General features: G+C 40.7%; 1 protein-coding gene across 1 annotated transcript in view; it reads left to right on the forward strand.

Annotated features, from left to right (window-relative positions):
* The window catches only part of WDFY4 (WDFY family member 4), a 144442-nt gene that overhangs the window by 56212 nt on the left and 64837 nt on the right, over window positions 1-23393 (forward strand). Inside the window, exons 31-39 of the mRNA XM_064463735.1 lie at window positions 106-231; window positions 690-851; window positions 966-1163; window positions 2687-2804; window positions 3364-3521; window positions 3965-4203; window positions 6464-6573; window positions 7514-7705; window positions 8270-8409. Coding sequence (XP_064319805.1) covers window positions 106-231; window positions 690-851; window positions 966-1163; window positions 2687-2804; window positions 3364-3521; window positions 3965-4203; window positions 6464-6573; window positions 7514-7705; window positions 8270-8409 — 1443 coding nt within the window. The remainder of the gene's footprint in view (window positions 1-105; window positions 232-689; window positions 852-965; window positions 1164-2686; window positions 2805-3363; window positions 3522-3964; window positions 4204-6463; window positions 6574-7513; window positions 7706-8269; window positions 8410-23393) is intronic.

Below are 23393 nucleotides of genomic sequence, written 5' to 3' on the forward strand. Positions count from 1 at the left end.
TGAGGACATTTTGGGTTTTTTCTGATGTAGAGAGAGCAGGCATTGTTTTTGGTGTACCATCAATAATTCCCATCTCTTCTTGAAATTTATCTCCTCCTATTGTAGAAAGATCTTGACTCTATGTTGCAGTGGATCTTGCAGCACCATCTGTCAGAGAATGTCCTCAAAATTGGGTTGTGTGCAGAGGCAGCTGCTTTACTGCTGGAAATGGTTAGAGTTACTGTGGACAAGGTAAGCCTTTTGTTGCAAGGGCAGTGCAGTGTGAAGGGCAGAATAAACTGCCTGAGAGTGTCAGATGTCAGCGGCAATCCTTACCTGTAACCCCTAGCTGCCTTCTTGCCCTCACAGGGCAATAGTGAGCTTGGACTTCAGAGCAACAGCACTGCTGTTGGCTTGGTTACGTTACATAGCCGATGATGTGATGGGCTCATGTTTAAGAACTTCTGGACACAGATTGATCTGACCCACAGTATTACCCATTTTGTTCGTTCTTGATGACAAAAAGTTGATTCCTTTCTGATTGGGTGTGTCTTCAGTCTACAAGCTGTGAGTTAGCTGCTTGTGCTTTGCATGACTTCTCTGTGGCCATGTCATGTTTGCTGAGCTGCTTAGGAATACCTAGAGAGGAACAAAGATGAGATTATATGAGTGAGAGGAACGCTGCCTTGACTAGATGCATGTTTGTTCAGCCTATTGCAGATGCAGAAGCCTCCTGGGAGATTGCCTATCCAGGGAATGTTATCCAGTTTCTGTGCTTGATCTATCACAGTTATACTCAGGACCCCGTGTGGCACTGTCCTGACTTCCTGAAAACTTTGGGTATGATTGCTTTCCATTCTGGACCACCCAAGGTACGTGCATTTGAGCCAACACAAGCCCTTCAGACCAGAAATGGGTTGTTAGGAGGAAAAATCATTTTAGTGGGGAGATTATGAGTTAAAATGCATTGCTGTCTGCTTCCACAGGGAGGCTCTGAAGACCTTTTGTCTCCTGATGGTCCAGCCATTGCTGAAGGGAAAGGCTGTGCTGATCCCTCCTCTGTCCCGCTCCTACCACACCCTGCCAAGAAACAAGTGTGGGATTTTGTGCGAGTCCTCCTGATGGACAGTCTTCTCAACATCCCAGCAAACAAACAAGGGCATCCACTTGAGCTGCTTCTTGAGGTCTCGCTTGTAGTCATCGGGCTTTGCTTCTCTACCTTGGACTGGGGGTGGAAGGACAGGACCTATCCTGCTAGTGGCCTAGTGAAAAAAGTGCTAACAGTGATGAAGAGGTGTACTCAATCAGCATTTTTAAGGGTCTAGAATAAGGCTGGGATCACAGCTCTTAGAGAGCATATACTACTTCCTGGCAGATCTGGACAGCCTACTTAGTGGAAAGGAATTCCTACCTTTTCAGTAAGGAAGAAAGGCCTTTTCTGCCTGCACTGCATACGTGTGAACTAAGAAAATGCTGCCCTTAGACAAGAACAAGGGCATTTTTTGGGCAACCATTTAACATTGAAGTAAGGCATGAAAAAATTTCTGTTTTCCATAGTAATACCTGTTTGTCATTAGAGCATTTTTTAAATTTTTTGAGAACAGAATATTTCATATGGAGCGTTCCTGTGTACTGATTTTTTTGAGACAATTTCTTTTCAGTGCTCGAATAAACCAAAACCAACTGTCTCCACTTTTAGGACAGATTAATATAAGCTGTAACAGCTGAGTCTGTATTATGGTTTTCAACAAGCACTAGAAAGTGTCAAAGTAGTCTGAAGAGAGGGAAAACAGAAAATTTGGCCTTCAGCTCCAAATTGTCTATAGTCCAGGTGTCCCAGATGTGAGTTCTGATGCAGACTTAGCTTAGTAATACAAACAGTAATGAGTATAAGCTTGCCTGCAACTGTCATGAGTTAAATCATCTTGTGGAACAGCAGTTCCCTAAAGGCTTATACAATAACATCTCAAAGCTTGGTACAATTTGAAATAGAGCATGGCTATTCTGATTATCTGAATCCTGAGCCTGCTAAATGGAGCTAAAGTTCCCTGAAGGCAAGATCTCTTGGGAACCACCTGTAAACCCAGGTTCTGGCCCTCTGCAAAACCTTGTTTGTCTTCAGTGTCAGAGGGTGACAGTGCTGTCAGCTAGAGAGTGTAAACCTATGTAAGATTTCCTCTTTTCCCAGCTCAGGTATGAGATTCTGCCATCTCAGCTGCTGCTCAGTGACTGTCCACATATGCACTCTTGCTGAATTCTGTATGAGAGGTGCCTTGTTGCCTTTGCACACAGGAGTACACCAGACCTCTGCATTTATGTGTTACTGTGGATTAGCTGTCACAGATAACTTCTCAGCCTGCAGCAGCTGTTTCATATGCCCACACCAAGGGCTAAATTGTGCAACTGAGGTGGAGTAGTTGTCCTTGCTCTGTGTGTGCTGTTTTTCCCCTCCTCTTCCTAACACAGTGCCTAGGTGTTTAAGGGAAATGTTGGGCATCTTGAATTATCTCAGATAGTACTGATAGTCTTTTGGAATTTCTACTTGCTTCTTTGAGCAAAACTTTTATGGAGTCTGACTATTTGGCAGGCATAATCTGCCGAAGATCCAATGAAAACAAAGGCCTTTGAATAAAGGCTGAAAGTGAATTTCAGTCTGATTTCCTGCCTGTTTTCCTGCTGTACTAATATGTATATGGTCACCATATAGGCTTCTCCAGAGGATGCCAGCAGTGAGCAGAAGAGATATTTTCAGACAAAAGTTTTACTGTCTGCTATGGATGTCTTCCATGTTACCAGCCAAGGCGAGGGTAAAACAAGACCAAGAGGTGAGTGGCGTATCAGATCATTTGCCAGCCACTATTTAGCATGTAGCTTTAATTGCTAGAAAGGTTTGGAAACAGTAGCTAGAAGGACAGCCCAGCCTGCTGAGCCGGACTGTCCATTTGTTCCTGCTACGCCAGTTTGCATAAATCACTGTAGTTCTACCATTTTTCTAGAAAGCCTCTTCTATTTTTCTCTCTCTTTGAGAACAGGTTCTGATCATTAGAAAGGGAGTATTTAGAAAGAAACCTAGGTTTATACTTGAGCACTTCTGGAAGCAACCCTGATAACTTAGTGTTGCTGCTCTCCTTTGAGTCATTAGTTAGACCAGTCCTTCATGACAGTATTTTAGTGAGATTGGTTCTGTCCTTAGGATGGAGCCATTATTTTCAGTCTGAGTAAGGTATTTCTACTAGATCTGGAGTTTTTTTAGACATATCCCAACTCTGAGGCATTATGTCATGAGATTGTTCCTTCTCATCTCTGTTAACCTCACACCTCACAACAATTCTTTTTGCATTTCAGCTTGTTTTGAAATAATCAATGCTCTTGTATTCTCAACAGGGACCAGTGATCCTTATGGCACCCCAGAATCAACCGCACCTGTATCCATGATGAATATTACTTATTGTGTTCAGAAGCTGGTTGAGAAGCTGAACAGCAAAATGTTTGCTGCTGACCCCAAGCAAATCCTGATCTTCACTGCCAGACAGATCATGGGGGTGAGTCACATGAAATCTTTTTCCAGCTGTTATCAACATGTTGTAATGTGCTCTGCTTCACACTGAGGTTGTGATACCACAGTTCTCAAGAAGATGGGTCTAATCCATTTGGTGAGTGTGATTATTCCTCTTGCACGAGCACTTAATGGCTCTAAATGACAAGAGCTGCACTAGATGGTGCAGCGTATAGAAGGATAGTTAGCTCTTTTGTGCCACTGTCTGTTGGCTACGTACATGTTGCTGAACATGAATAAATTAATCTCCTTCACAATTCTGGGGACTTCAGCAGAAATACAGGAAAACTGAATTTGTATCTAACAGGTAGTTCAGGGGAGTTTTGCTGACGTGAGTTTGCAACAGCTTAAATTAAGTGAGAGGAGTGGATCCTTGGGGAGACAGTTCTTTGAGCAAGCCACGTACTGTTTTCTTTTGTGTTTTCACAGGTCTTGGAAAGCTCCGTTTCTCAAAAGGAAGTTTTCCTCAGTGCCCTATACAGCTGTTTAAACAGAGCTATCCTATACTGCCTATCCAGACCACAACTATCGCTGCCCGAACAGTTTAATCTCCTCAACACACTCAATGTCCTGCAGGAGCAGTGGGACATTATTTTTGCAACTTATAACTCAAATAATAATTTCATCATCTGCCTAATGTACTGCCTTTGCCAACTGAATTCGGGCAGGTACAAATGCCTCTCAGCATAATGTTTGTTTACGTCTCTGTGCTGTTATCTATGGGAGTGGGTGCAGAGGGGGAGATTTCACGAAACTTAAGCAATATCCATTTTGGGGAATCACTAGAAACTGAGATTGAGCTTCATTCAGCTAGACCAAGCAAGCATTTGACCCACCGGGCTTAGTGCTCTGGGGGTTTAAAGCACAATTCTGCTCTACATAGCGCAAACCTTCCTCTCTGATTTGGAGTCTGATGAAGTGGCAGAGTAAAGCCACTTAGGGAAAGATAGTTGATTTCCTCATGCCCTTAAAAAAAGAATGAAAACCAACAACAGAAATGTTTTGGTGTAATTTTTTATCATTTAGTTTGGAGGAGGAGGTTACTAATATGCTTAGTATTCTGGAGGCAACGGATTATCTTTTAGCAAGAAAGTGGAAGAGAGAAACTGTTCTTCAATCAGAAGGCTATTTTCTCCTTGAAACACTAATGAGCAGAAAATTTCCTACCACCTCAGAGGCAGGCTAGTATGTGTGTTTGTGTGTTTATGGGTGTAAAGGTGGATGGTAATAATGTAATGCTTAATTCCTTTTCTTTTTTTAATTTTGAAAGGGTGTTTCATTTCAGAGACACCCAGACAAGCTTGCCTGGTTGTCTAAGCAGAACCCTTAAATTTGCACATAGGTTTAATTGCTACTCTTTATTAACCAAAAAATCTGTGTGCATCTGTTTTACTCATCCAGCATTTCCAGCAGCTTGCTTACTTCGGAGTAGTAACTGCAGTTAACAAGCCTGAACTGATTTCAGTGGAGCTGGCTCACAAGCCCATCATTAAAATGAGAATCTAGAAATCTTCCTGGGATGTGGGCTACCATCACTCCACGAGCATGCACGTGGCCATTCTTTGAGACACCTGCATGGATTAATTTAGAGATATGTTTTTTCTGATCAGCAGCTATTCTTGTGTGGGTACCTTTAAAACATACATACAACTGTGCATGGATATTGTGGATCTTTCTGTTATGGTTATTGTTATTTGGATCTGAGGTGCAAAGTCCTCGTCACACTGAATTTGGGAGTTTTGCCGTTGACTTGGATACGGCTAGAACATCCATACCCACTCTGCTGTTCTTACAGGTGATGTGTCAGAGGGACCCTTGTTAATGTAAGCTGCGGGGTTATTTTGGACAACTTTGTTTGTCAAAAGAAGTAAATATTGGCTAGTGCTTTAATCACTCTAATGATGTTTGTTTCAATGAGAACCTTCTGTGCTGCTTAGATGATCTGAATTGAATCCATTTATACAGTATCACGTCAGAAGCACATGAGCTGCACTTCCTGAGGTCTTTTCTTGATTGTTCTTATTCCGGTCAGATAATAATTTCCAGGCCCAAACTCTTGAGATGGGGTAAGGATTGTTTGTATGTAGCAAGAGCATAAACATGAAAAAAAAATATTACAGAAGGGTTGGTGTTAGACAAAATCCAAACATAGCACATCCAGGGAACAGAATTGTGGTATTTAAAAGAAAATCAGAAATAAAAATGGCAGCTTTGCATACCCAAGAGAATTGACTCTCCCGTGTAGTAGCGCCTGTTTACAATTGAAAGAATGTACTATGTTACTAGTGGCTATATATAATATATATCTTAATGACAGCACTTCTGTACCAAGTGTACATTGTCTGGATACCTTTGTGAAGCCTATTGCATTTATTTTAAGTATTACTGTTGTGCAGAAATTCCTGGTGTCATTTACCTACTGATGGGTCAATTATCTGACACACACCCTGCACAGCCCCCAAAGCAGCTCTAACTCTTGGCCATAGCGATGTTCTCAGTTATAAACACATTCACATGACACTAACTTCATGGTGCTAAAGTCTTTAGCTTTTTTGTGCTAAGTGCTTTATAAACTGAATGCGGCCCTGTGTTCCAGATAATTGAGATGAATGGTAGATAAAAGTGCACTAAGGGCAGGGATAAGGCATGTACAACAGTGTTCCATAGGATCTTGATGAGTATTCCTTGACTTTGAAAACCAGACTGGCAGTGATTTAGTTCCCACTTCCTCTAAGTTCTTCAGTATCATGTGATTGGTGTAAACCCCTGAGCGTGGGAATTTCAGTCTACTAAATGAATCAAGTAGGAATGGATGTGTAGAAATACCTTTACCATTTCCGCTCTCCTCAGTTTGTTCTAAGTCTGGTTTCCTCATCTGCCCTCTTTTTCTTTTCTTTTTTTTTTTTTTTTTTTTTTTTCTGGTCACAGCTATCCAGAAGGTTTTGGGATGGATGCAAAACCAAAGTTGGCTTCATATCATCAAATTTTCCTTGCACCCAGTGAAGAGGAAAAGGGCAACCTGCCTACTCCAGATGATGGTAATTTATGGCACTTGTTGCCTTTGGCTTACAGAGCAGGAAAGTGCCTGGCCTAAATAGTTATCAGAGCAGCTCTTGCAAGTGCTACTTAATTGTCTCTTCAGTGTATAGACACTGCAGGTACAGCAAAGAGAAAGGAAGGTTGTGCTAAAAATTACTTCTGTTCGCATTATCTATTTTTGTTTAAAATTCACACCCTGCATACTCAGTAACAATGGATATCAGTTTGGAGGTCTCTTCCCCATGTCCCCATGGGGTGGACAGTATCAGGGCCCAGATATATACTATTTTCTTTTTTCAAGGCCTATACAGAACTTGTGTCTGTCTGTTGTACACAGGAAGAAGCGTTTTGATCATTAAGAGAAACACTAGAAAAAATTTTGGGCAGGATTCAGGGTGGGAGCTGTCAGCTGAACCCTACAGCAGTGTGATGCTCTTTTTTTTTTTTTTTTTTTAAATATATATTGGCTTAGATATGATGCAACCTAATAAATCTTATTTGCAGGGAAATACAGCAAAACAGCTCAGCACTTCTCTGTACAGCGTCCTGTTGCTGTGTCAAATTGTTTCATGACTTGGTTACCTTCCCCCACTGTCTCTACCAATGTTTGGTAACAGGATACTTTAGCACTCTACATATAAGATGATCATAAAAATTCTAATGAGATGGTTTTCCAAGGCAGAAACTAGTTAGAATCATCTGTCACTCCTACTTGTTTCTTTCAGGGAGTTGAAATATAGTAAAAGAAATGTCCTGGTGTTTTCCCTATTAGACTAATTAGTCTGACTTAGAACCTATGGAGCCTGTAGGCAAAAGGGAGGAACTCCACTGACTGGACCAGTGCTGTTGCAAATGAGATGCTTTTGGTTTATTTGCTGTTTGATTTGTTACACACACACAAAAAATGGTTCTTCATTTGTAGTTTCTTTTGTTTCCTAGTCCATCAGGAGATTCTGAGAACAGTAGAAATCATCTGGAAGCAGCTCATTTCTCAGAGGCGGCAGGCTCTGGAGGACACTTACAAGATGGATCTTTCTGTAAAAGGAAATGACAAAGAAAGGGACATGAAGATAACGGAGATCACTCCTTTATGGGAAGAAATTATGACAAAAGCTTGGCAACACTTGATAGGTCTCTGTTCTTCTATGGAACACTAATTGTAGTAAGCAACAACATTGCAGTAAATGTAGCACCTAATGGGAAGTGGCTGATTCCTTGGTTATACCCTTCCTCTGCACATCACCTGCTAGACAAATCAGATTCTCAGTTTCTCTCACCCAGGATTGTGATTGCTTTCTATGTCACGCCCCAGCCCTTCTGTAATCATCTGGTGGTGTTGTAGGGCTTGTGCTGTACTGCAAGAAAGAGAAATCTCCTTAGACTGCATCCCATTGGAGAATTTAAAAAGAGGATGATATTCGGGTGAAGAACGGGATCCCAATGTGTGTAGTGCTGCTGCAGGAATTCAAAGTTCATATCTTTATAATGACACCGGTCTATGGCAGACCTTTTGAGGCTTTTAAAAAAAGACTTGAAGTACGTGTTAATTCAGTGCTCCTTTTATCCATAGAAGGACATGCCAGCTGGAGTGAGGCACTGCCGTGTTGTTGTCTTGTATACGTGGATACAAACCCTCTAACTTCCCTCAGGCTCAACTTCAAGTCTTATGAGCTTTTTTTCTGTTCTGGCCCACAGCATCTGAGAAGAAGATTCTCCAGAACAAAGGAGGGCCAGGCCTGTCACAGAGCAAGCACAATTCCTGGAGCGAAAGCCTCTCTTCAGCTATTAGGTTGATGCCTGGCCGAAACACAAAAGAAATAACATGCAAATCTGAGGTAACTTCTGCTTTTTGTCTTTTCTGGCTCTGTCACTGGCTTGGCCTTTGATATGGCTCTGGAGAGTTTGCCTGGACTTCAGAGTCTTCTGAGTATGTCTGTTGTCATGTTCCATTGTAAACTAGACACCTATTTCAGTTAAGGTTCCTTTTCTAGACTGCTAGAAAAAATCACTAAGAAATAATCATTGATCTGAAGAACTTGAGTTGGCAGCCTTAACATGGAATCACAGAATTGTTTAGGTTGGAAAAGACCTTTAAGATCATCAAGCCCAACTGCTACTTTTCGCATGAGGCCTAATTATTGCGCTTTAAAGGAAAAACCTAAGCAACGTGTGTGTGGTTGTTCTCACAGGGCTCTGCTTGTATCAGAGCAAGGTGAGGAGATGTTGGCTTTGCTGCTGCTTTTGAGTTACATCTCTTATGTAAAACTTGTCCTTTGGACACTGAATTAGTAGAAAGGATAAGGTATTGCCATAGTACTGTCCTTTCATTTTCTGTTCAATGTGAAGTATTAAAGGTCCAAATTTTAGTTTAGTCTCAAGAAATAAGGAGGCAAGTGTTTATAGAAACCAGGGATGGGTCTGGAGGGTATGCAGAATTCCTACCGCCAGCAGTGCTGCTAGACTATCTTTTCCATGCATAAGTTCCTCCTTTGCTCAGAGAGGGCCATTTCCATGTTTTTGCTGGGCATTTGTCAAGAATACAAATAAAAAGCACCAGTCAGATGTTACTTGTTTGTGTGTTAGGGCTAGAGTAACCAGCTATAGGGTAGGGTAGCAGTGCATTGGCAGAGCATTCAGAGCTTTGTAGAGAGCTTAGAGTCACAGAATCTTTAAGGTTAGAAAAGACTTCTGAGATCAAGTCCAACTGTCAACTCAACACCACCGTGCCTACTAAACCATGTCCCTAAGCACCACATCTACATGGCTTCTAAATACCTCTAGGATGGTGACTCCACCACCTCCCTGGGCAGCCTGTTCCAGTGCTTGATAACCCTTTCAGTGAAGAAAGATTTCCTAATATCCGACCTAAACTTCCCCAGCACAGCTTGAGGCCATTTCCCCTCATCCTGTCACTTCTTACCTGGGAGAAGAGACCAACACCCACCACGGTACGACCTCCTTTCAGGTAGCTGTAGAGAGCAATAGGGTCTCCTGTGTTACTGCAGTGCTGAACATGTTACGTTCTTTTTTGCTCCTGCTGAGGAGACAGTGAGTCTGTTACAGCATCAGTTTAGGGGGTCTTAACCTTCTAGCTCAAGCTGTAGCAGGTTGCAGCTTTATCCCCAGTGACGACTGCTTCATTTCCAGGTGCGTTGATCAGGAAGGCTATGATACACAAGTAATATGTCTGATAGTACCCTACCAAACCGCAGGTTTTTTTCTCAACATGCCACAGCATCCTTCTCATTCCTTAAAATCACTTTGCTGCTTACAGAGTGAGCAAGTTCTTCCCAGGTACTCATGTAGACTGTGATGTCATACTACAAGAGCATCGACTATTTGCCCTGGGGTCTGTTTAATTATTTTTAAAAATTAATTTTGATTATTACAGCTGATTACACCTCAGTGAGCAATGTAATTGATATTTGTAAATGTATCCCAAGGAACATTTTGTACAACATGCTTTTTGCTGTTGAAGGTTAAAGACTCCGTTATTGGTTTTTCCCTAAATATGCCTACATCATTAGTTCCTCCAGTGAAAAGGTTGCCATCTGGAAAAGGCAGCACGGAGACATTATTCAGGCACAAGTGCATGAAATTGGTGTTTCTGCATCTTCTGTCTCTCTTCTGCAAGGAAGCGGCTTGTAATTAAAGGAGCTGGGTTTGGAGGAAACATTACTCATTTGGTGTTATTCCTTATCATGTCAAGGACTGACAGCTCCACAGCTCTGATAAATTGTTCCTCTCAATGAGATGCGAAGCTACAGTTCCAAATGTTCTTTTCCACTCTCCCTCTCCCCCTTTTTCCCTCCAGCCTATCTTTGAATGAGTTTGATTCACTTTTCAGAGAGATGAATTCTAAGGGGAAGAAAATTAATTTCTCTGCTCCTCTACAGCCCCCTTTCTCCGTACACTTCACAGGCAAAGTATAAGGTGGGATTTTCAGTTTCAAAGAAGTTGGGAGAACAAGTTACGTTAAAAGTAAATGGTATTTGTGCTTCTTGCTCCTATATTTGACCTTACTTTGGTAGTTACTTTAAAGGTGATGTAATGTGATTTTTGTATCATTTGCGGTGTCTCAGGTTCCTTCTGTATTCACTTGGGAAAAATCTTCAGATACTGGCCTCTGTCTTCACTACTGCTAGTCATGGACCTATGTCCTATAGCAGGAGGCACCTGGCTGAAACATTGAGGTAAAAGTAACAGTATGAACTACATAGTGAGTGACAAAGCCTTTATATCTCATAGCAAAATAAAAATCTTTGCATTTACTGAGAACTAAGCACGGTTGTTTCTAACTGAACAAAACTTATTAAATTTGAGAAAAGTGCAGAAATGCAGCCAGGATCTCAAAGCTTTGCTCAGTGGAAAGAAGGCTGGTTACTGGGTTGTTAATTTGATTCCTTTAAAGACTGAAGATAAACAAAGAAGTTAAAGCAGTACTAGCATTCGCTGCAGATTTAAAAAACAAACAAACAAAAAAAACACACAAAAAAATCAAACCAACAAACAAAACCACAACAAAAAACCAACCAAACAAAAAAAAATACAAAACTCCCCCCTCAACACTATCAGCTTTTTCCCTGTTGTCATTTACAAGATAGCAAGAGTGCTTTTGAGACCCAATACTCAATCTGGAAAAAACAGCAAAATGCAAACTCTTGACTCCCGCAAGAGATCAGGCCCCATGTTTCTGCTGTACTTTCACTCAGGATCCCCAGCATAAGTGAAGGCAGTTCCCTGCTATTTGGTAGCAAATGCCAAAATCAGCAACCAAACGCAGCTGTGTTTTCCCTGTACTTCTGATTCCACTTTGCTCTCTCATGCTCTGCTCTGGCTTTTTCTGGAACGCGTGATCAGTCAGAAAGGAGCACGTGATCACCTTTCTGGTTGCAGGAGGGTGATAATCTGCTGTGGTAGTTGCTATCTTGTGCTGTCTTGGGAGTAGCCATGCAGAAGCAAGAGGAGCACTGTACAAAGTCAGATTTTTTTAATGCCTGCAGGTGAAGGATTTGGGTAAGTTCACCAGCAGGAGAGTCTGTAAGCCTCTGAATATGTTGCCAAAGGTTTCCAAATCATTGACTTTCCTGTTTCAAAGTGAGCCTTTTGATCTCTTGCTCTTTCTCCTCCCTTCCTCCCCCAATCCCCCCTCCAATGTTGCTGTCAGAATCTAGGATATGTATTTAATTTTTACATTAGCAATGACTGATTGTTTTTGTCTTCTTCAGCAAGCTGCAAGAGCAGCAAGGGACCACTATAACAATCATATTTCAGTAAATTGTGAATCAGTCAACAGCTTCTACCATGCAGCGTCCTGAGGTTCTTCCTGAGGATGAGTGCCTGAGCAAGGTTACAAGCAGCATAATTCTACCTACCATAAGACACACTGCCTCAGGGCTGTAGATATAGTTGTTATCCTTCACGAGCACTGCAGAGCCTCCTGAATTATACAGCAGGCCTGATCATGCCTGTCCTCTCTTGTTTTGATTCATTAGTGGCATTCCTCTATGCCAGAGGCCCATATACCTTGAGAGAATGAAATAGAAAAGGTCTTTTTAATCCCAGTGTTCAGAATGAAGATGTTAACAGAGACCTTCTAACTTGTAATTGCAAACCCATGAACTTCATCATAGGAGTTTGGTCAGCAAATATACGCTTGTGAAGACAGCTATAGATGAAGAGCCAGCATCTGACCTTTGTGTGCTGGTTTTGCCTCTCTGTCCATTGCAAGAGAACTCCTCCTAGTTAAGTCAGGAGAATGCAACCTTTGAATGCTAAAGATCTTTGAAGAATTTAATAAATGCCTTGGTTTCTGCTCTGCTGCCCTCAGTGCATGCAAGGTTACAAGAGCTAAGAGCAAAACTAACCCATTTAATGGTGTAGCTCTACAAACCAGAAAATACAAAGTCCTAAGTTTGGCTTGACTGGGAGTGATTAATTTTTCTTCAGTTGCTTTTGTAGTAAGAGCCCATCTCTTGTGCTTACTTTTGTAAGCAACAGGCGGATCATTAAACCCACAGCAAATCTGTAAAAGATAACTGCATCAATCTGCCAGAGAGCGCCGCCTTTGTCTCTGTGGATAACTTTCTGAATTCAGGAGCTCCAAGAAAAGACCTCTTGGCTGAGACTTAAGTCATTGTCAGACACAGAATCTACTTCAGTTCCTGTTGAAAATTCTTTCTTTTAATTTTTTACAATGTAGTATTTTATTTACACTGACAGCTAAGCAGTCTTGATGTACCTGCCAAAAAGAAACTGCAAGTTCATTAACTCGTTTAGGAAAGTGGGTTGTATATTCCTACCTTATTGCTGAGCAAGAAGATAGTGATATGACCAGGGACCACTGGAATTCTGCATAGTTCCCTAACAACAGATATCCTTGGTTAAAGTAATAGCAAATGTCCCTCGGGCAAGCTCCACTGAAAGCTCTGTCAGGTCCTGCCTCTGTAGTTAGATTCCCAAGAGGAAGAATCAAATCTCTTCCAGGACTCAATGTTTCTTCTGAAGTCTGAGAAAGGCTGAGGCAGGTTTCAAACAGCATGTTATTTCAAAGTCTTTAGTACTTTATTTAGTTTTAGATTTATAAGAAATTTAAACTTTTAGGTTTCTCATTTGTTTGTTCACCAGGATTTTCTCTTAGGCCAGCAGCTAAAAGTGGTGTTGTTACAGAAAATTATTCATTTGTTACATGAAAAAGAACAATCTTTTCAAATTTCACAGTCAGCAAAAAATTTTTAAAAAATTGTTTCACATGTAACACTCATTTTTAAGATAAGTATGGCTAGGATATGAGTATCTCTAGCGATTCATCTGTGGCAGTAATGCATTGTATTTTGGGAAGTATTTAAATATAAAATTTCTATTGACTTCAGAGGGAGTTAGCTCCCAGGCTTAAATCCCCTCCATGCTGGAAATGTAGATCTCTATAATACTTAGGAGTTTTTAAATGTGTTTTGCACAGTACTAAGACTGACTTACTTAGTACAAACACTAGCTGTGTCACATAATCAGCTAGTCCTGTCAGGCACAGAATTAGTCCTGTCTGGGGCAGGGCTCTCACCACACACGAGTCCATCGGGACAGAGCACTGGGGCTTCATTCACTCCTGGCCGTCAGTCTTGCTTCGCACTTTTTGCAGCCATCTTACAGGTTTTGCATTTAGTGTGGGGGAAGGGGGAGAAATGATCTGTTTTAAGTTAATACGTACAGATCACACTCGCCAATTCCTGGGCGAGATGCCTGTGTGCAAAAGTCTGTGTTTTAGAGGGTAGATTTAAACAAGGCTTTTCAAGCAGAAGTGTTTAATGTTGAACTGGAAGGCTGATGATGTATTCCTAGGCTCTTGTCAGGGCACAGAAGGCTCAACCCCAGGACGTAAAATCAGCGTTCACTCCAAATGCTGTGTGTCTGTGGGTTTTGACTTCTGCAGGAAAGAAGCCTTATCCTAAGTCGACGGACGTGAATCTACAGAGGCTTGGCTGTTATCACCCAAGATGTCAGTGGCAACACTAGCAGCTGAACCCAGAGCTAAACAGTGGACCAGTGCCTTTAAACACTAGCTACCTCTTTCCTGCATTATTATAGCATCTTTCAATGAGTGACTGTAAGATCAAGGCTGATGCTGACCAGCCTGGGTTTTCAAACAGTAGTAGAGCCACCGCATCAGAGAGAGTTCAGTGGGGAGGTACGTGAGGCAGTGGAGGGAGAGCAGGGCTGAACAAAAAGAGCTTGCTAATTTGTGATGAAGGAGGGACAAGCTCAATTTAGCAGTTCATGGTAGGTGAAATGAAGAAGATAAAAATATTTGAAACATAATCACAATTATTATTTAAACAAATATTTCTCTTACCAGGCACTCAGTTGGTCTTTTATCAGCTTTTCAAGTTAACTGAGTTAAAAAAACCCCAAACATATAATGACATTTCTTTGAAAAGTGCATCATTTGTGTAGCGTCTTTATCTTCATAATAGAAGGATAATTAACATCACTAATTATCTAATTAAGTTCATTAACTATCCACCAACAGTGCACCGTGAAGTTGACATTATGTTCTTCTGTCAACAAATGCTTTGATTTCTTAGGAAGTAATTAAAATGTAAATTAGCATGTCATTAAATGCACAAGGGAAGTTTGGAATCAAATAATCATTTCAAAACTGCTCATAGCACACTTTTTACTTCAATGAAAGCAGGCACTTTACTATTAATGATGTATATTAAACAATTTCCATTATAATATTATTGTCTTGTTTAATAACTGGTTCAAAGCTAAATTACAGCTGCAGCAAGCTGGAGAAAGTTTCTTCAACTTTGAACAAAGCAATTTTTATGTCCTCTTAAGCAGATATCTGACACACTGCTCATTTATCATTTTCTGATTGTTTACAAGATCATAAAGAAATAATTCAACAGGTCAATAAGATAAGAACTACATTAAAAGATAAAGTGCAGAGCTATCTAATTTCGTGTAATACAAATCACTGAACTTTCTGAAATATACGGGAATAATTTCCACCTTCGTTGAAGATAGCTGTTCAACAGAGAAGGTGGAATGTAAGGGTTGTATGATGATGAATACAAATTATTAGGCTGACCCAGACCAACACGCCACTCACCCTACAGTCTGTCCCCTAAAAATCCAATACTGGCTGTATAGAAGACAGTGAGTGACGGCACAATGCACAGTAGGCAGTCTATCCTCGCAAAGGTGTTCCTTTCTTGATTAGTATCAGTTTCATCTTAAAACCTGAATACAATAAATAATCTCTTCCCAAACCTTTTGTGGATAACTATTTTAAACTCAGTGGTGTCCTGTTGCAGTGAATTTAATTCATGTAATTATACATTATATACATTAATACATTTAATTATACATACTTCATTTAATTATACGTTGTATGAAAAGATGTTTTCTTTTATGTTTCCTGCATATTTTTTTTAAACACACTTTTGCCTTCCAAGCTAGAGATTGTCTCTGGTTCAGGCTTAAGCTTGGATATAGGATTTCAGTGAGTGGAGTTTAATGTTTAAAGCTGCTGGCATTGAAATCTCCTCTTTCAAGAGCTGCTGGTTGCAGAGTTTTATTTTCACATAACAGAGATGATGCCAAATGAGTTGAATGGTGTTAATGTGGATGAAATCAGAGTTTTATTTGTTTGCAGAGGAACCCTAGAAACAAGTGCTAGCAACTGAAACAGAATTCTTTTTTATTCTCTGCTGAATCTAATGAAAGAAAAATAATTTTTCATCTTTCTTGGATCAAATATGTCCATTTTCTTCTGGAATTTTGATGCAACATCTTATAATAATTACAGAAAGAAATTGTTTTAATTAAGATGCTTTATAGGGATTGTTTGAGTCAAAAGCCTGAAGTGGCAATTTAAACCGGATCAAACTCACACTTCTGTTTTAAAACTTTGGGTGGAATCAACATTCTCATCCATAGTTTTCCCACAAGAAAATGACTTTTCATTATTTTTTTAGTTCCGTATTTGTTCTATTTTTGAAGACAAATAATGGTTTTTTCAATTGTGCTATTTATTATTAATAATCTCTATAAGGAGAAGAATTATGGCCAAATTTGCTTATCAAGAAGCTATGAGTTTATATATGGTGTCTTGTCTCATGCAGGGAGCAGTACAGAACGCACATAGGAGTCTGAGTGCCCAGAAAGTTAAGTGTGAGTTTCTATCAGACAGCAGGGACTGAAGATACCTGAGTGTAAACTGGATGGTGCTACATGCAAGTAGAGAACAGGAAATCAGGGGAGGTCCGAGAAATCCCTGCAAGATGAGTATAGGATGCTGACCTGTGCTGAAGGCTGTGACCATTCAATTCTTGTTGTTCTCATCCTTGCCTGTCATGTTACATCCATGTTCTCTGCTGCAGGGTAGCCTGTCGAATCCAGGATTTTTCTACAGGCACTGAAAAACTCCAGAATTAATCTTATCACCTTTAAATGTGTGTCTTTTTAGGAAAATGGGTAATTTTAGAGGTCAGGGAAGAGATGTTTCTTTGAAGGCTTAGAAGTACACATTTTTCTTGAATAGAAGCCACAATTCCGATGTAATCAGAAAACACCAACGCATAAGGCTTTCAGTTACATGCATTGAGATACTATGTAATAAAGCCCTAAGTTATATACACCTGTAGGACTTCATAGAAAATCACCATTTTAAATAGAAATAGGAAAATGGAGACTAAAAACAAGTGAAGGAAAGAAGAGGCCCTGTTGTTGTTCCCTATAATGCCAAAGTCTGACCTTCAACTTTTGCTAGAGGTAAAAGCTAATACCTCTGCTGTAACAGGATGGAAACTGAGCCCTCAGGAGGTTAGGCGAATTATCCCGAAGTCACAGAAGTCATTCTCAGAGGTAGAATTCAAGAACACATCTCACCTCCTATTGTGCTTTTTTTGCTATTAGGAGAGAAGTTATCTGTTCTCCCAGGAATTCATCTCTTCAGTAGTATCATCTGTTGAAGGAGTGTGTGTGTATGCACACATACGGACATATACACACATATATATATATATAGTTGCTATAGAAGTAGAGCTGCTTCTGTGCTGCCTGAATTTAGCTGATAAATAGAGTGTGGAAGTCTCCTCACATCTACACCATACTCTGGGTTTATCCTCTTGAAACCCACCCCTGTGCGTGGGTACATTTATGATGTACTGAAATATGGAGGTTTTTCTCATTAAGTTTGCTATTCCCCAACCAACTGGCGATGCCAGGAATCCATCCATGATCCTTAGGAGCAGTTGGCATTGTGCATTAGCCTCCTAGCGGGTTGAAGCACAAAGCTTCCATGCAACACTTAACTGCTGGAACTACAGTCTGTTGAAAAACTAAATGAATTTTGGCAAAGTAGCAATAAAATCCACACGGCAATAATAATTTTGTGATTCAAAAGAGCCTGCAAACAACCCTCGGTGTGGAGAGTATATGCTAAGGACTAGGACAAACTGGTCTTTGATCTGCTAAGGAAAATGTTATCTGCCTTAGCTTAATGCTTGTTATCTGGTGACTAATGAAACCATTTTTCCTCTTGTGAAATGAACCTGCTTGCTTCCTAGCTGAAAGTCAATTATTTGAAAAGTAGTTTGGTCACAAAATGGGTGACTCTGCACAGGTTAGCCGCGTACCTGGTCTCTGATTCACTGCATTAGATTGAGCAGCAGTAGTAAACTTGGAGATGTTATGCACTTCGTCACTGTATCCGGATACAACAGATGGTGAATTGGAGACTTCACCTAGCTCTAGTAATTTACTATAACACTCGGATTCTTCTCTGTAAAACTGCTGTCCTAGATGTAATCCTATCCTCTGCTTGTGAGGCTGATGAAGAAGGGATTGATTTATTCTCTGTGACTTAGCAGAAAAGGACCAGAAGTGCTGGGCTTTAATTGTGTATGTCAGGAGGGGAAATTCTAGTTAGATGTGTGGAAGGAGCAGCGTAACAACTGAAGTGAATACAAGAAGATAGTTTTCACACCTCAAAGTTTAGGTTCAAAACTGCTGACAACCTAGCTCTGTAGCTGTGGAATTCATAGTGGTTCCGGAATTTTCTGTTAAAAAGGTTATTGGCTTTAGATGGTGACTGCAAAAATCAGTTTCTTTTGTGAGAAAGTATCTCCTCCTAAGTCCCATCATCACTGACAGAAGATCCAAACTAGTTAGGGTCCGTGCAGTCCAGAGGGCAGAGCTGGGATACACGGCTGTTGAGAGGAGCAATGCCACACCACAGGTAGGTGCCGTTTGATGTTGAGCTGCTGGAAAATACTTAACTAAAACCAATTTGCTCTTACAAAATGGCATTTTCTTTGTGTTCTATTCCATCAAAAATGCAGCTTTTCTCTTTGATTTAAGACGGGAAGAGTGTACTACACTAGTATCATGTCACTTTTCTCATTATAATGATGCTAATTTCCAGATTCCCTCTTTTGTAGTCATCACACATAGAGGTTTTAAGCATGTTTAATCGCCACTTCCAAGGTCCAAGTGCTTCCATAGCAGACAGCCTGTAAACAAAAGTTGTGAAGTATATGCCTAAACATACCTGAAACACAGTGATTTCTTGAATCACCATCGTGAAATCTGTTTCTGCCATGCACAAACTCTGCCACTGTCACATATGCCATTTCCGTACAGTTTGTGTCCCTAAGAGCTCCTCACCTGCTGTTCTGTTCTTCTATGTCCATGGAATACCTTCTAAAAACCTAGTGATTGCTTGAAAAACTGTAATTAGATCAAAAAGCCTTCCATGTAGAAATGTGAAAGTTCACATTAGAAGAATAAGGTATGTGGACTCTTCCTGTGATACAAGATCTAATATTTGGTAAATCGCTATATTAGAATATGATCTGACAGTGGGAGCATAAGAGTAGAAGGGTTCGTCAAATTGTTTTCCCCCTCCCGCTACTGCATGCTGTCACCATAGACACCCTCTCTGTGGGCTTATCAGGCTGTTTCAGATTAATTCAGACTGGGTTTTGCCCCATCACCAACCTCCCTTTCCCCACAACCAAGTCGTAGTGGCAGGATGTTCCAGAAACCCTTTTGTCTTAGTTTCCCCATCTGTAATCTAAAGACTTTGACCTCCTTCATAAAGGCCTCCGAGACGTACTGGTGAAAAGCACTGTATAAGTGTTGATATTTTTTGTTATATCTGCGATGCTGTATGAATGCTTTTACTGCATGTGCTAATATTTACAATACTTGTTTTGTTCAGAAGAGCTAAAGTAGTAGGCTAATATCATTAGCTCTAGTCCTTGCCAACAGATGATTAAAACACATGCTTCAAAACACGTGTGTGGGTATTCTCGCTATCATCCGTGGGACTGTTCCCTTGGCACAGTGAGGGATCTGGATAGTTGGGCTCCTCCAAGCCTTGTCTTGAAGTTTATTTTTATTTATTAAGAGTTTTGGCACATACTGTTGTGTGCGTGTGTGTTCTGTAATACAACACATAGACTTTAATTCCCCAGAGAAAGCCCCAGAGCGCAGAGGTCCAATGACGTAATGTTTCTTTAGGAAAGAACCATGGCATATGTGGCGTCTGTATCATGCAATATGAGTTTATTATGGCAAGCCTGAATATTTATAGGGTGCAGGAGTGTTAAGTGAGAGAGGGGTGTATATATATATAAAAAAAAATTAGACATAAAACATTCTAGAGCTCAGCAGAGAACTGTTAATATTTTTTTTTTTTTTTTACTTTTCAACTATTTCTTATTGCAAGCAGGGTTTCAATTGCTTTAGTTGAAAGAAATTATAGAACATCCACTCTCTGGGTTTTTTTGGCATGCTAATTTCTCTGCCAGCATTTTTCTCCTTGCTGGTTTTCCTTTTCCCCAGTCCTAATAATTTTCTCCTCTATTTGCATGAGGTCTCCATGCAGCAAGAGGAGAAATGGTTTTTGATTCTGTGGTTTGTTTTTTCCAGTAGGGAAATAGCTTGTAAATTCCATCACCTTTTCAAGCTCTAAATATTGGCTGGGGAATCTGAGGCAGCAGAATGACCTGATTCTACTTAGAATGTGATTGTCTAAGGCTGCGAAGTAGAGAAGGCTGCATGAAAAAGACTTAAACCATGGTATCATACTCAGATATTTAGGCCAGGATGGATCAATATCGCCTTTTGGTCTTCTCTTCCCTAGAACACAGGTCATATTTCTGCATTTACAGCTGCTTTTCTGCATGTGAAACTCAAACCTTATATGATATTACACAATATTATCAAAGCTGGCATATTGTTTCTGTTCAAGATCGGTATTACGCTGGCACTGTAACATTTAATCTCCTGCATAAAGAGTTGCCACCTACAATTTTTAATGGAAACTGTTCATTTGTTTGCAACTTTTTTGCACTAGTAGTTCATTAAGCCTTATAGTGTGATTGTTCTGACTGAACACTGAGTAAATAATAGCCTGGTCTGTATTCTCCATGTTTATTGTGCATCTTTTTTCTGGTTTTGTTTTGGTCTGTTGGTTTGTTTTGAGGATTTTGTGGTTTGGTGTGTTTTGGGTTTGGTTTGGTTTTCCAGTCACAGTGATCTCCAATTCTGTTAACTGTTCATTTCGTTTTACAACCAGACGGTTTTCTTGTGGGGATGATGATCAGAGACACGTTCCTCTGGCTGAGGATGGTTAGCTGTACCTCATTTGGAAGCCAAAGTGGCTAGTCTTCAGTTCACTAGACGTGGCTAGCAAATTTTTCCTTCTTAGGCCCCTTCATGTATTTCAAGGGCTAGGAGCTGTGAGTCAAGTCAGTGAGAATCTTTCCAGTGTGGGCTTTGACCTTAGGGGTCTGATTGGTGACCATGAATGAAATACAGACTATAAGTAACTTTGAAACAGCTGCCAGTAGAGCACTGGCTCGGCTTGAATAGCCTGTGGGTATCTGAAATGGTTGTTAATACTTGGAGGAATTGGTTGTATATTCTGAATGGCTTCTACCCTTTGTCCACATGGAGCTGGGATCTCAGCTCTTCTCTACTGAGTCCGGCTCAACAGCACAGAGATGCTGTTGCTTTCTAGGTCAGCCTTTATGGGAGTTTTATATGAATTATGGAATAGTTTTGTGAGGCCACAACTGTGATTACAGGTTTAATGATGCTTTAAACAAACAAAAATGTAATGACTTTCATCAATGTAAAACAGGAGCTTCCTGCAGGGAAACACCAATAAATGTGACTTCACGGCGGGGGTACAGACCTGGCTGGCAGCCAGCAGTAATCGGCACACCACATAGACCTTGCGTGTTAACTTAATTATAGCACAGTGCAAGCAGCAGCTAGACAGTTTGCTGTGAGGAATCACTGCCAGCGTGGCACAGAGTCCATGCATTTAAAAGTTACCCATCTGATCCATGGCTTTAGGTAGTGAGAGGCTGGGACGTTCACAGCCAGTTTAGCCTCACCAATCGACTCTCAGCAATCTCACCTTTGTCAGGGAAGCTTGCATGGGCATGAGAGCCTTTGCCTGGCACTGGGGGCACTCTAACCACTCCTGTATAGTCTCTGAACAGCTTCTGCCTTCTCTGTCACTACTGATCCTCAGGAATTTATCACAGGAACAGATACTTCTGCCATTCTCTGTAATGCCGTTAACGGTCAGCCATTCTAATTCCTTTTATTTTTTTATTTCTTGTTTCCTTCTTTTCTTCATTTCATGGCTCTGGTGTACCTATTGTAAGTTCCTGGAAAGGGTAAGCAATCTTATTTTGGCTTCAAAATCGTGTTCAAGTAAGCCTGCGTCCTCCATACACATTTAGCTGGCACATGGAAAAGATATTTATGATTCAGTTGGATACTGTGACTTTTGGGATTCTGTTTGTTTCAGTAGTGATTAGGAGTGTCATCCTGAGACAAGTCCCAGTGCACTGTGCCATTGACTTCAGGGGGGAAAAAAAAAGGTTGTTCTTTCAGAGAGCTTTTGGTTTGGAAAATTTTAAAGCAAGTACACCCAGAAGATCAGATGTGTTGTCAGGTAGTTGTAACAGGATAGCTAGAATCTTTTCCCAAGAAATACACTGTCAAGCAGGAGAATTTTTTACCTGTGACTGTTGGTAAGAAGGCTGTGATATTGAACTTCCCCCAGTAGCTACTTGTCAGCAGTCACATGAAGAGATACTGAGCAAGGAGAGAAACAGATAGGGCAGCTATCCTTGTGTTTGCATAGGGAAGTCTGAGTTACAAGGCTGTAGAACAGTCTCATGAGTGTCGGACAGCCTGTTAAAGCAGAATCCCATGCTGGTTCTTCAGTTGCCTTCATGCAATAAGATAAAACAAGCCAGAAGCTTACTCAGCAGTTGTTCAGTGCTTCAGCTATGTACACAGCCTTTCAGTATCCTTTGTCTCTCTGAACAGGCAAAAAAATGTCATGAGAACAAATGGTTTACTTCAAGTCTTTTTTGGGACTTGGAATTTCATAGATGGCTAGGAGAAAGGGGGGAAAAAACCTAGCATTTTCAAAGCTGCAAGCTTGTCTTTAATCAAAGTTTAACAGGTGAATTTGAGGAATTAGTACGATAGTGAGTATTCTAAGTGGTGTTTTGTTGTTATTTACATGATGTTAGTTTGGCACCTGAGGGATTCCATTGAGTTTAATAATGTTTATGCTGACCTTTTCAAAAGAGAGGCTCAGATAGGGGTTGCTGTCTGAAATTTTCTGGTTTGTGTTGTGTAAAGGTCTTGGCTATGTAAACCTCGTGAGCCAAAACCTGTGGGTTTTGGTGGAGTAGGTAAGTAGTAGTCCAGGAAGACTGGACATTCTTCAAGAATGAAATCTTAAAGGCACAGAGCAGGCTGTCCCCACGTGCCAAAAGATGAGCCGGTGGGGAAGACCAGCCTGAACAGAGAGCTTTGGCTGCAACCGAGGAACAAAAAGAGAGTTTATGACCTTTGGAAGAAGGGGCAGGTAACTCAAGAGGACTACAAAGATGACATCAGGTTACGCAGGGAGAAAATTAAAAGGGCCAAAGCCCAACTATAACTTAATCTGGCCACTGCTGTAAAAGACAACAAAAAAAATGTTTCCATAAATACATTAACAGCAAAAGGAGGACTAAGAAGAATCTTCATCCTTTATTGCATGAAGGGGCAAACATAGTGACAAAGGATGAGGAAAAGGCTTAATGCCTTTTTTGCCTCAGTCTTTAACAGTAAGACCAGTTGTTCTCCAGGTACCCAGCCACCTGAGCTGGGAGACGGATGGGGAACAGAATGAAGCCCCTATAATCTAAGGGGAAATTGTTAGTGACCTGCTACATCATGTAGACAGACACAAGTATGTGGGGCCAGATGGGATCCAAGGATACTG

The sequence above is a fragment of the Phalacrocorax carbo genome, chromosome 12 (genome assembly GCF_963921805.1).
Source record: "Phalacrocorax carbo chromosome 12, bPhaCar2.1, whole genome shotgun sequence".
Taxonomy (NCBI): Eukaryota; Metazoa; Chordata; class Aves; order Suliformes; family Phalacrocoracidae; genus Phalacrocorax; species Phalacrocorax carbo.